Here is a 13,146-nt window from a genome sequence, read left to right on the forward strand (position 1 = left end):
ATCCCTGGGTCAGGATGATCCTCTGCAGAAGGGAATGGCAACCCACTCCAGTATTCTTGCCTGGAGAATGCCATGGACAGAGGAGCCTGGAGGGCTACAGTCCAAGGGGCCACAAAGAGTCGACACGACTCAGCAACTAAACAACAACGACAAACTGCTTCTTTGACCAAATTCACCCCAGATTTCACTTCTCTCAGGGAAGTTTATCATCAACAAAAACCGTCATAAATCTGTAAAGAAGACCCAGCTCTCTATCCAGCATCTCTTACCTATAAAATATGGATAATAATAGACCCGACCTCTCAGGTCGTATCAGGGTCAAATGAACTAAGCCACAGAAAGTACTGAATGCCATGCCTGACATAATCTTAGTACTTGATAAATGCGACCTATTGTTTCATCACAAAACTTTTTAAAAACAAGAGATAAAAAGCTACAATTATATTTGTACCCTATTGCCAAATAATAACAGAAATCTACATTAATAGTCCTATGGCCACAGTACATTTGAAAAGGGAAACCAGACTGAGCATCTTAATCCCCCTCCCCTAGAGTTTTCATACATGTTTAATATCTGGATAAGGAAAATCTAGCCCCTTTGACATTTCAGAAGGATGTGAGAATACCAAGGGAGAAATGTGGAATGCGGTGTATAAACCTCCATAATCCCACAGAATTAGTAGAAGTTTCAAAACACGTTCAGAATTTCCTGATGTGTCTTTTGAAACATGGCCCAGGGGCTTTCTCGCTTCTCCCTGGCAGACATGGGGCCCCCAAGAACCACAAAGAGTTTGAAAGAAAGTAACGAGATGTTGGGATGAAGGTGGGCGACCTGCGTGCGTGCTCAGTCGCTCAGTCATGTCCGACTCTGCATTCCCATGGACCATAGCCCACCAGGCTCCTCTGTCCATGGATATGGGTTGCCATTTCTTCCTCCAGGGGATTTTCCAGACCCGTGGATCGAACCCACATCTCCTGCACTGCAGGCAGATTCTTTACCACTGGGTCACCAGGGAAGCCCAAAGGAGGCCAACAAGAAATAAAATTCAAGGCTTCCAAACAAAGAGAAATAAGGGTGAGTCACCAACGGATGCAAGCAAATCCAGAGACACTGACTAGGTGGAATACTCTGATGTCAAAAGAGAAAGAAAAAGTGCACCGGAAGGGTAGCTGGAAGAAGAGAGCAAGGGGTCCTGGGAAATGTAGACGTGGAATCTTTGGGATTAAATCAGGGGCCAGAGGACATCCCTGATGGTCTGGTGGTTAAGAACTCGCCATGCGATGCAGGGGACTCGGGTTCAGTCCCTGGTCAGGGAACTAAGATCCCACATGCCAAAGGGCAACTAAGCCCGTGGCCACAGCTAGAGACCTCATGTGCTGGAGCTACTGCAGCCGGTGCTCTACAGCCCTTGCGACACAGCCAGGACCCAACGCAGCAAAATAAATAAATGAAAATAATTAAAAAAAAAATTAGGAGCCAAGTAGTGGTCCTGATATTTAGTCTAATACACAAAAATACTCCCTGGAGGGAAAGCTAGGGTATCACTTGGCATCTCCGAAAGGAAAGACCGAGGGACTCAGCTCCCTGGAGAAGTCAACCAGCAACTTTAACAAGACACAAGAGACAAAGTAATTGGCAGAGCTATGATGTCAGGGAGGGTGTGAATACTGGTTCTCAACAGGGCTGGTGGGCAGCTCAGCTTATACCAGAGGGAAGCTGAGAGAACCTTCAGCTGACATGCCTTGCTTCCGTGTGATTCTTCGAGAAAGAAACTGCCTTGTAAAAATTAAAAATAATTCTCTGCCTAAAAGCAATAGCCTTCCACATTTCAGTATCAGCTTTCAGTACAACCTCCAATTTAAGGTCTTAAAAATAGAGTGGGAACAGGTCCATCCATTGGAAAATCACGAAGTTCACTACCACTCCATTATATGGTCTGCGTTCAGCAAAAGATTATTTTCTTGTGGATTTAAGACTCCCCCCCTCCTTTTCCTTTCTTCCCTCTTCTCTTCTAAGTGAGCGTGCTAGCTCCAAAAACAAAAAGTCTTGGATTTTTTAACTGAAAAATCTCTGAAGCTAAAGAAAGTTTCTCTTCTAAAAGTCAATGTGCATGTAACCTGAGGAACCCCTCCTCCCTCGCCTAGCTTTTAAAAATGCTTTGCCAAAACCCTTTGGGGAGCTCAAGGCTCTTTAGGGCATAAGCCACCTCATCTCTTTGCATGGCCTTGCAATGAACCTTTCTCTGATCCAAAAAAAAAAAAAGGCAAAAAGTCTAAACTACCCAAAAGAAGTCATCAGGCTGTTCTTGCTGCCTTTTTCTCCTGCCATCTTTCATTTGAAGGGAGCCTGAATGGAGACAAAATGCTATCCTTCTAGATTTGAGTCCTGGAAGTAGCTGGTGGTGTCTGGTGTACTTTTACAAAACAGTTCTGGGGACCGAAACGAATTCTCCAGCTCTTCCTCCTGAAAGCCTAGGTCTACGCGGGGATAGAACTGGAAACAAGACGGCACCCCTCAGCCAACTTGTCTACCCAAAAGGACAGCGCTGGGACAGATTTTTCCCACTCAGTGTGCCTGGGAAGATGGCCTGGATATTTGTGCAGGGCGCTCAACTAAGCTCCAGGTCTTCACACAAATGCTTCTCCCACTCCAGATGGCCCCGTGAGAGCCAAGAGCAGCTTTGGTGAAAAAATGTTGTATTCTCAATCTCTGGGGGAACTCTCCATTCCCCTTTTCCCTACCCTTAGAGACTCTCCAAAGCTCTCCAGAGAGCACTGTAATATTTTGAAAATTAAGTTAGTTTTGATTCTTTTCATTTAAAAAGTATATCTGCATTCAAGTTTTTTCTTTTTTAATTAGCATATATGCCACTTTGAGAAAAAGCCAGTCAACTATAAAACAAAAGGTTCACTGCAACAGAATGAACATTTAGTTTTTGTCTCTGAAATTTCAAAATTCATTGGAAATAAAGATATAGATATTTCATTCATATGGATTAAAGGGAAGAAGTGAATTATTTTAGAGATATGCATATATGGTCCAAATACAAAAACACTGACTGTTGAAAATAATAAGAATTCCCCAAGATGTTGCTGTTGTTCAGTCACTAAGTTGTATTCTGACTCTTTGTGACCCCATGGACTGCAGCATGTGAGGCTCCTCTGTCCTCCACTATCTCTCAGAGTTTGCTCAAATTTATGTCCATTAAGTCAGTGATGCTATCTAACCATCTCATCCTCTGTCACCCCCTTCTCCTCCTGCCCTCAGTCTTTCCCAGCATCAGGGTCTCTTTCAGTGAGTCAGTTCTTCGCATCAGGTGGCCAAAGAACTGGAGCTTCAGCTTCAGCATCAGTCTTTCCAATGAATATTCAGGGTTGATTTCCTTTAGGATTGATTGGTTTGATCTCCTTGTTGTTCAAGGACTGTCAAGAGTCTTCTCCAGCACCACAATTTCAAAGCATCAGTTCATCAGCACTCATAATTAAGACCCTATAAATACTGCTTATTGCTGAGCCAGCTTGTATATTATATGTAATAAGATGTTAAAAATGGGACACCCCCCCCTTTTTTTTTCTCTCTCAATTTAGGCTGAATCTCCAGGATGATAAATGCTGTTGATTCTTATAACCCAAAGTGAGACCTGAGGCTTCCTGAGCAGGAATTGCAATGGAGAATCTTCTTTATGGTCAAAGTCTAACATCTGTACATGACTACTGGGAAAATCCTAACATGGACTAAATGGACCTTTGTTGGAAAAGGGAAGTCTCTGCTTTTTAATATGCTTTGTAGGATGGTCATAGCTTTCCTTCCAAGGAACAAGCATCTTTTAATTCATGGCTGCAGTCACCGTCCACATGCTCACCATTTTCCATTTCCATTGTTAATTCCTGGTTCACTAGAGGAGGAGTCTCCTAGGGGCCCCTTTGGTGGGGAAGAGTTTTCTTTCCCACGGTTTCCTTGAATGACAAGCTGGTTTTCTTCCTGAACCAGTGTCAGAAGTCTTAAAGAAAGGCCCCATCTACCTGTCAAGGTCACACAAAAAAACACGTCTGGAGATGGGAGCTTGCTTTTGGTTTTGGAAGTGGACTCTTCCTTCTGTTGTTTCAGAGCTATAAAGAGGGGTGCTTTGTAATAACAGTGTCTGACCGGGGAGAAAACTGGCCCCACTTTCACTTTTTTTAAACAGCCTTTCAAATTAAGTTCTCTCTGGGCTTTCCATTTCCAGTGCTGCCATCCAAGTTGTGGGCACCAAATAGAAACCTACCCACATCTCAGACACAACGCCCCAAAGTGCTGGGAAATTAATCTCTTGAAGAAGGCTCTGAAGCTGTGTTTTCTCCAAGATTAAGAGCACAAGGAATCAGGCTTTTCATACCTTCCTGCCTTTGCTCAACTGTTCCCTCTGCCTGGAAAGTTTCTCCTCCTCTTCTCTACCTGACAAACTACTTCATCCCTCAGAAGCAGATTAAACTCTCCTTCGATGCCTCTCTTTAAAAAAAAAAAAATTTATGTGGGCCATTTTTTAAGTCTTTATTGAATTTTTTGTTACAATACTGCTTCTGTTTTATGTTTTGGTTTCTTGGCTATGAGCCCTGTGGGATCTTACCTCCCCAGCCAGGGGCTGAACCTGGACCCCGTGTATTGAATGGCAAAATCTCAACCACTGAACTGCCAGGGAAGTCCCTGATGCCTTCTTGAATTTAACCCACCTGAGCAGCCACATTTGATCTCTGCACAGTGTCTCCTGACATGCTCTATTGGTTTAAAGGTGAGACTTCTAGGTCACCTATAAGCAAGTGTCTTAGCTTGACTACCATAATCCCAAGGGGTGGTTTAACCACCAGAAGTTAATTTTCTCACAATTCTGGAGGCTGGAAGTCTGGATCAGGGTGCCAGCGTGGTCAAGTTCCACTGAGGTTTCTTTTCCTGGCTTGTAGACAGCCACCTTGGAGAAGGAAATGGCAACCCACTCCAGTTTTGTTGCCTAGAGAATCCCGTGGACAGAGGAGGTTGGTGGCCTGCTGTCCGTAGGGTCGCACAGAGTCAGACACAGCTAAAGCGCCTTAGCATGCATGCATGCATTGGAGAAGGAAATGGCAACCCACTCCAGTGTTCTTGCCTGGAGAATCCCAGGGACAGAGGAGCCTGGTGGGATGCCATCTGTGGGGTCGCACAGAGTTGGACACGACTGAAGCGACTTAGCAGCAGCAGCAGCAGCAGCCTTCTCTCTGTGTCCTCCCATGTGAGAGACTAAGCAAGCTCTTCTCAAAAGAACACCAATGCCATCATGAAGTCTCCACCCTTAAGACCTCCCAAAGGCTCCATCTCTGAATACCATCACATTGGGAGTGATTGGTTTAACATATGCATTTGGGGGAGACACCATTCAATCTGCAGCAGAACATGTTTTTGCGCACGTGCTCAGTCGTGTCCGATTCTTTGTGACCCCATGGCCTGTAGCTCGCCAGGTTCCTCTTGTCTATCTACAGAATTTTCCAGGCAAGAATACTGGAGTGGGTTGCCATTTCCTACTCCAGAGGATCTTCCTGATCCAGGGATCAAACTGGCATCGCCCGAGTCTCCTGCATTACAGGCAGATTGTAGATAGCAGTAGATAAATGTGTTCCATTTTTAAAAATAACCACAAATTCCATGTTACTCTTTCCATCAAGGGGTAGAAAATATCTCTTCTCCTGACCCTGGCTTGGCCATTGGGCCATCTGTTTTGCCCAAACAGACACAAGCAAATGTGACTCAGAGAACTCTTAAAAAAAGTATTTCTGCAGCAAGGCTAACCCTCTCTTACTCCAGGGACTTTTCCACAATCATGTGAACAAAGTTCTACATACTGGGGGATTTCTTTGCTTCCTGGTTTTCACATAGCCAATAATGCATTGCCTATAGGGCACAGCAAGGACTGAGACTTCTGTTTTATGATTTGACCATCTGATGACCTCTCTTAGTGGGGCTGATGGAGGCTTACAGTCCACTGGGGGGCGGGGATGAGGGGTGACCGAGACTTCAGCTCATCCAGTTCATCTCCCAGGTAGTACACTTGACTTAATAAAGGAAATATTTCACACTTGGGAGGAGATTGGCTCTTGGGATCTGGACCCGTCAGTTTTCACTCACCTTTGACCTTTCCTGAGAGGGCAGAGTTTAAATAACAGAAATTTATCATCTCACAATTTTGGAGGCTCGGAGTCTGAGCTGAAGGTGTAGGCAGGGTTGGTGTTCCCTGCGGGCAGTGAGGGAGGGTCTGTTTCCCGCGGCCCCCTGGGCCTCTGCTGGTTTGCTGGCCATCTGGGGTTCCTTGACACAGATGGGTCACCGGGGTCCCTGCCCTCATCGTCACATGGCCTTCTCCCTGTGTCTCCCTGGATCTAAATCTCTGCTTTATATGAGGACACAGTCCTATTGGAACAGAGCCCATCCTAATGACCTCATTCAACTCATTCAAGACCCCATCTCTAAGTAAGGTCATATTCTGAGGTCCTGGAGGTTAGGACTCTCATATATGTCTTTCTCTGGAGAGACACAATCAATCCATAACATTTTGTTTTGCATCTGTTTACAACTGTCCCATAGCTTCTCCCTTCCTTTAGGGCAAAATTCACACCCCTTCCCACTCCTTCCCACGCTACGGCCTTCACACATCCTGTTCTGTCCTGCCTGGAGCCTCTGCCCACATCTTCTTCCTCTCATAGCTGATTCTTCTCATCCTCAGATTTGGCTTTGAGGTCTTCTCAAGAGGCCACCCCCATCCTTGTTCCCTGCAGCCCTCCCACTTCCTCCAGAGAGGCTACTGCAGTGAATTTACAGCTTTTAAAAAACTGCCTGCCTGCCCCACTAGAATCCTACAAGAGGAAGAGCTACATGGAAGAAGCAGCAGAGGGTGACAATTAAAGGCAGAACTCTAGAGGCAAACCACCTTGGCCCATGCTGGCCCCATCACCCATCAGCTGTGTTATCTGGGCAAGTGTCTACAGCTCTTCACGCCTCAGTGTCCTCATCTGCAAAGTGGGACCACACAGCATTCTCCCGAAGACTTCTGAGGCAGACGAGATGAGATGAGCTAAAACACGCAAAGCCCTTGAACACTGCCCGACACTCAGAGGGAGGTACGCAAGGGTTAACCACGATCATTACAGGAGTCGGACAGACTGTCGTGCACTCGGAATTCGGCCCAGTGCCTGGCTCCACAAATATGTGCCGAATGAACAAATCTCTCATAAGCCAGCATGTGGCTCACGTGGCTTCCTATTGTTTTTTTAAGCTTTATCAACAGCTTCTAAAAAGGGCCTAGTTTATAGCATCCCTGTGAATGAGGTGTGGATCATGGGGGTCTCATCCCCGTAGGGAATGTTTCAGGGAGTCAGCTAACACAGAGTTGCTCTGGGAAAACCTGGTTTCTAGAAAGAGCAAAACATGGTCCTTGGTGGCTGAGCAAGGGTGAGAATTTATTCCACCTTGACTCCCCATGTTGGGGACCAAAACAAAGGACTCAGGGGGCTGGGGTTTCTGATCTACCTGGACATCCCCCATGGGCCTCCAGAGCATTGCCAGGATCAACTGAAGCCCAGAGTCTGTCAAGTACATAATCACTTATCAAAGACTTTCGTGTACATTGCTTGACAGCATCATGACCAAGAATGAGGCCTGATGAGAGCTTTCAAGAGACCTTCAGTTACACATCATCATCTTGAAAAAAAAGAAAAATGCAATTAAGTGGAAGTTAGCAGAGAAGTGCCCCACTGCCCCAGACACAGTCCTGCCAGCAGCAAGGGTGGAAGAGGGAGGCGAGGGTCCAGGCATCCTAGTCTCGGGTCATCTCTGTTTCTTCTACAGTTTCTTCTGAAGCTTCACCTCCGCCTGGATGGAGCCACTGGACGGATGTGGACACAGCAGGTGGCAATGGCCCAAGTCCCTTTATTTTAATCCTGGGGCCCCAAAACTAAGAAGGGGAGCATCTAAAATGGTCACTAAATGTGGTTTCCTTTCCAGGGTCCAGGGACTCAGAAGAAGGGGCAGGAACAAAGTCTGAGCTTAATACTGACCCTAGGATCCTTTTGCAGCCTGTGCTTTTCATTTTCGTTTTTAAAAGTTAATTTTTATTTGACTATAGTTGCTTTACAACATTGCGTCAGTTTCTACTGTACAGCAAAATGAATTAGCTATATGTACACATATATCCCCTTGTTTCTGGATCTCCTTCCCATTCAGGTCACCACAGTGCATTAAGCAGGGTTCCCTGTGCTATACTCTAGGTTCCCATCAGTCATCTATTTTATACATGGCATCGCGTGGCACTAGTAGTAAAGAATCCCCCTCCCAACACAGGAGACGCAGCATACCCAGGTTCGATCCCAGGGTGGGTAAGATTCTCTGAAGAAGGGCATGGCAGCCCACTCCAGTATTCTTGCCTGGAGAATCCCATGGACAGAGGAGCCTGGCCGGCTACAGTCTATGGGGGTTGCAAAAAGTCGGACGTGACTGAGCAACTGACACACGCACCCATCAATCGTGTAAGTGTCAATCCTGATTTCCCAATCCATCCCACTCCCCCTTTCTCCCTTAGTGTCCATATACTTCATTTTCCTTTGTATTTCTCCACACAAGATAAATAATCAGTCTCCATTTTAGTGTTCCCAGGAGAGGACAAGAGGCCCCAGGCAGTTATAAGGCCAGGTGGTCTCCTACAGCTCTGACAGCCACAGGCTCCTTCCTTCCTTCCTTCCTTCTTTCCTCCCACCAGCAGTTCTAGACTTTGCGGAGATGCCTGTTTTGTTAGTCATGGGCCAGAAAGGGTCCCGTTTACACAGGCCAATCTTTGTCACCATGATGACCAGTGATGACGCTGTACTGTCAAGCTCCTTCGAGAGCAGGACCCCAGGAGCAAACTGTCACCTCCTCTCCAAGCTCTTTCCCTTTGATCACTGTCACCCGGCCCAGTCCCTATCACCACAGTTCTGTGACACCCCTGAACCCCTGGTCTTTCAGACTACCCATTGTCCATGTGGTTTGTTTTGGGTATTTTTTTGGAGGGAGGGGGTTTGTTATTTCATTTTGTTTTTTGTTTCATAAACTATTCCTCTCAAAGCTTTCCATTTAGCATAAATAATTCCCTAAATGCTGAGGAAAGAGAGTGATTATAGACTCAGACTTTGATATTCACCCATTCATACATGTGTACATGCATGCTCAGTCACTTAGTCATGTCCGACTCTTTGCAACCCCACACAAACTGTAGACTGTCAGGCTCCTCTGTCCATGGGATTCTCCAGGCAAGAATAGTGGAGTGGGTTGCTGTTTCTTTCTTCCTCCAGGGATCTTTCTGACCGAGGGATCGAACCCGTATCTCCTGTGGCTCCTGCACTGGCAGACGGGTTCTTTACCGCTGAGCCACCTGGGAAGCCCCCCTTCATACATAAATAACTATTAAGGGCAGATGACATGCCAGATACTTAGGAGGGCATGAATGGATTTCACCTATGTATTGACTCTCATCCACTGAGGCTGGCTGCCTGGAGGACTGTGTTGAGAAGGATTCTGAGGCCCGTCTGGGCACAGTATAAAATCTGTGAGTAGCAATGCCGGTAACATTACCCAGGGTGCCTCAAAGAGGAAGCACCCTTTGCCTCTGCTTCCTACTACCACTCCCCTGCCCCAGGGGTCCCCCGTGAATCAGCTGTACAAAGCACCCTCTGCACACGGCATCCTCTGCCCACAGGTACCCTCTGCCCACAGGCACCCTCTGCACACGGCATCCTCTGCACACGGCATCTTCTGCACACAGGCACCCTCTGCACACGGCACCCTCTGCATACAGGCACCCTCTGCATACAGGCACCCTCTGCACACAGCACCCTCTGCACATGGCACCCTCTGCACACAGGCACCCTCTGCACACGGTATCCTCTGCACACGGCATCCTCTGCACACAGGCACCCTCTGCACACGGCACCTTTGTACATGGCACCTGCTGCACACAGGAGCCTTCTCACATCCTCTGGAGAACTAGGAGGAACCCGGAGGTCAGCCTGAGGCTTGAAGGGCCCTGAGGGCTGAGCACAGCTCTCCAGCCTACAGGCTGAGTGGACCTGGGCCACACTAACCACCAAGCCACCCTCCTGTCTATGTGAAAAAGGGTAATAGCCAGCCTCACAGGTAGTCCTGAGGATCAAAGGAAACAGCGGACTCAGAGCCTCAGCAATGGAGGCTGACCCCCACTAACGTCTCACCCCCCGGCTGAATGAGCTGAGCTGCGCTTCCAAGGAGAGTCGACCCTTTCTTGGAATGTTCAGGGGATTCTGGTGCCCTCAGATTCTCATTTCGTCTCTGGTTCCTCTGACTAATCTCCAACCAGACCTTCTGCAATCTCCTCACTCACTCACATTCCTCTGTTTGCTTCCTCTGCTGGCTTTAGTGCTGACCCTCTGGCTTCTAGGGCTTCCCTGGTGGCTCAGACGCTAAAGAGTCTGCCTGCAATGTGGGAGACCTGGGTTCGATCCCTGGGTAGAGAAGATCCCTGAAGGAGGAAATGGCAACCCACTCCAGTGTTCTTGCCTGGAGAATCCCATAGACAGAGGAGCCTGGCAGGCTATAGTTCATAAGCGCGTGCTAAGTCACTCAGTCACATCTGATTTTTTGTGGCCCCTAGTAGCCCGCCAGGCTCCTCTGTCCATGGGATTCTCCAGGCAAGAACACTGGAGTGGGTTGCCATTTCCTCCTCCAGGGGATCTTCCCCGCTACTAACACTTTCATTCTCTCCAGCCTCTGTTCATGTGGTTGAAATGCCTGTCCTGCCCTCCATCCCTCCCTTCTCTCCTTCTCCTTCCTCCCTCCTTCTATCCTTCCTTCCGTCCTTCCTTCATTCTCCCTCTCCAGCCCAGGCTCTGTGCCATGTGCTAGGCATCCCCAGAACAAGAGACGGACTCCACAGTGGTGAGACTGATCAATACTGGGACGTGGAGCTGGACGGGCCATTCGAAGAGCTGGGAAACAGCATTCCAGGGGAAAGCACCACTGAGTTGCTGGCCGGGGCCAGGAGTGGGGTGGGAGGTGGACCACAATAGATGAAGGGGATCCAAAGGTACAAACTTCCGGTTAGAAAATAAGTAAGTCACGGAGGTGTAACGTATAGCATAGGGAATACAGTCGGTAACACGGCAGTAACTCCGTATGGTGACAGATGGTTCCTAGACTTCCTGTGCTGGTCAATTCGTAATATATATAAATGTTGGATCACCGTGTTGTCCACCTGAAACTAACACGATATTGTACGCCACCTACACTTCAATGAAAGACACAGCGACTGCAAAGCCCAGCAGTGGGGAAGACAAAACAGAAGACAACTTGTGTGAAGAACCGTGAGCAACTGGGGAGGGGTGGGGGGAGTGGGTGAAGAGGCAGGAGAGGTGGGCAGACCCTCAGTGAGTGCGGGGCCAGGGCTGAGGCTGGGATTTACGCTGATGCTGATGGAAAGCAGGGAAGGACACGGGTGACTTGTGAAACCAAAAATCATCTTGGCAAGTGCTCGGTTGTTTTCTTCTCCCCCCTGCACCTTGTTGAATTTAAATTTAGGGCCTCTTGAGGCAGCTGGTGGAAAAACGACAGAAAGAACAGCGGTGGAAAGTGGGACCCCAAAGAATCACTGAGTATATATCCCAGAGCTGATAATGCATGCTCATTAAACACTCAAAGGTTATCTCATCAGAAAGGGACCGTGCAGACAGGAGGGAGACAGGTTATAAGAGAGCTGTTTTAGAAGCTCAGTAACTCACATGGACCAGACATCGATTTTGGGGCCGTATTTCTTCCTGGCAAGGAGTTCGGGAGCGGCGTATGCAGGACTGCCACACTGCGTGCTGAATGGGTCGGAATGGCCCAGGATCCCTGCACAGTTGCTCAAACCAAAGTCTGCAAAGAGGAGGACAAAACCGGCTCAGATATAGAAAACCATGGACGTGAACAAGGAGGGAGGCTGGGGGGAGGCAGCGGGAAAGGAAACATTCTCTGGGGCTAACACATCATTTCGCATCCACCAGGAAACCCAGCAGCTGTGAACCGTAACCCCTGGATATGGGTCTCAAGACAGAAGAATGTCAGGCGGTGGTTCCCCGGCCGAACTGGAAATATTTTCTAGCAGGGCCTCACAATCAAATCCAGTGAGAGCTAAAAAGTATGCTGAACCAAAACATATTTTCATCAACTTTTGGGTTATGAGTCATCCAGGAAAACAAGACAGGCTTGCTTGCTTTCGAGGACTAAGGCAGGAGGAGGAAACGAGCCAACAGTCCCTGGAGTCAGCCTGCTGGCTTCCAAGTGGCCAAGGGGGTAAGAGCCGAAGGAAGATTGATATTCTCTGGCGGGTGTCGGTGTCACCCCAGATGACACGCGATCCCACCCGATAGAGTTGACTTTTTTCAGCTGAATGTTTTCATTGCATGCAAGTCTCTTAAAAAAGAATGTTCCCAGTGCATGAGGCAACATATGGTGATTTGAAGGGGGGGGAGGGAATACACCCAGTGATTTAGACAATGCTGAGTGTTGGCTGGGAAAAAAAAAAAGGCCAGAAAAATAGCAATGAGAAGTAGACTAAATGACCTCTAGCAATGATCCACTGCTTGGATCCTGGGTGATTAAGGCAGGGGGCAGAAGAAAGAAGCACTCAGAGACCATCTAAAGCCACGCTGGGCCCATTATGCCCTCTGTGCTCTGTTTACTTTTGATGTTATAGATAGGGCAGCTGACAGGTCATTAGAGAGCAGTTAGTGTCTGGTCCTCATCTGATATCATTCCTCAAACTTTGTTGAGTGCAGATTTAAGATCATGCCTCCTCTTTTGAACTTCAACGTAAATATTTACGGTTCTGGTCCCCAAAGAGAAGACTTGGCCCATGGGGCTCAGACAGAAAGGGGCTGTGGTCTGAGACAGGCTCCACATCGAGGGGAAAAAAAAAAACCTTGCACTTTCTCAACTGGCAGGACATACATCTAACTTCTTGTTTTCCTTCACGCTAACATGTCTCCACCTGCAAAGCCGTGGCTCTTGTGAAAGCTGTAGGGAAGCTCATGAAAGAAAAAACCCGCTGGGGGCCGGGAAGGCAGAGTTGTGAGTCCATGAAGTTACTCACACACCACGGG

The 13,146-nt window shown here is 47.8% G+C and overlaps 1 protein-coding gene across 1 annotated transcript in view; it reads right to left on the reverse strand.

Annotated features, from left to right (window-relative positions):
- The window catches only part of HUNK (hormonally up-regulated Neu-associated kinase), a 129,627-nt gene that overhangs the window by 50,434 nt on the left and 66,047 nt on the right, over positions 1 to 13,146 (reverse strand). Inside the window, exon 4 of the mRNA XM_055567695.1 lies at positions 11,785 to 11,920. Coding sequence (XP_055423670.1) covers positions 11,785 to 11,920 — 136 coding nt within the window. The remainder of the gene's footprint in view (positions 1 to 11,784; positions 11,921 to 13,146) is intronic.

This window comes from Bubalus kerabau, chromosome 2 (assembly GCF_029407905.1).
Source record: "Bubalus kerabau isolate K-KA32 ecotype Philippines breed swamp buffalo chromosome 2, PCC_UOA_SB_1v2, whole genome shotgun sequence".
NCBI lineage: Eukaryota > Metazoa > Chordata > Mammalia > Artiodactyla > Bovidae > Bubalus > Bubalus kerabau.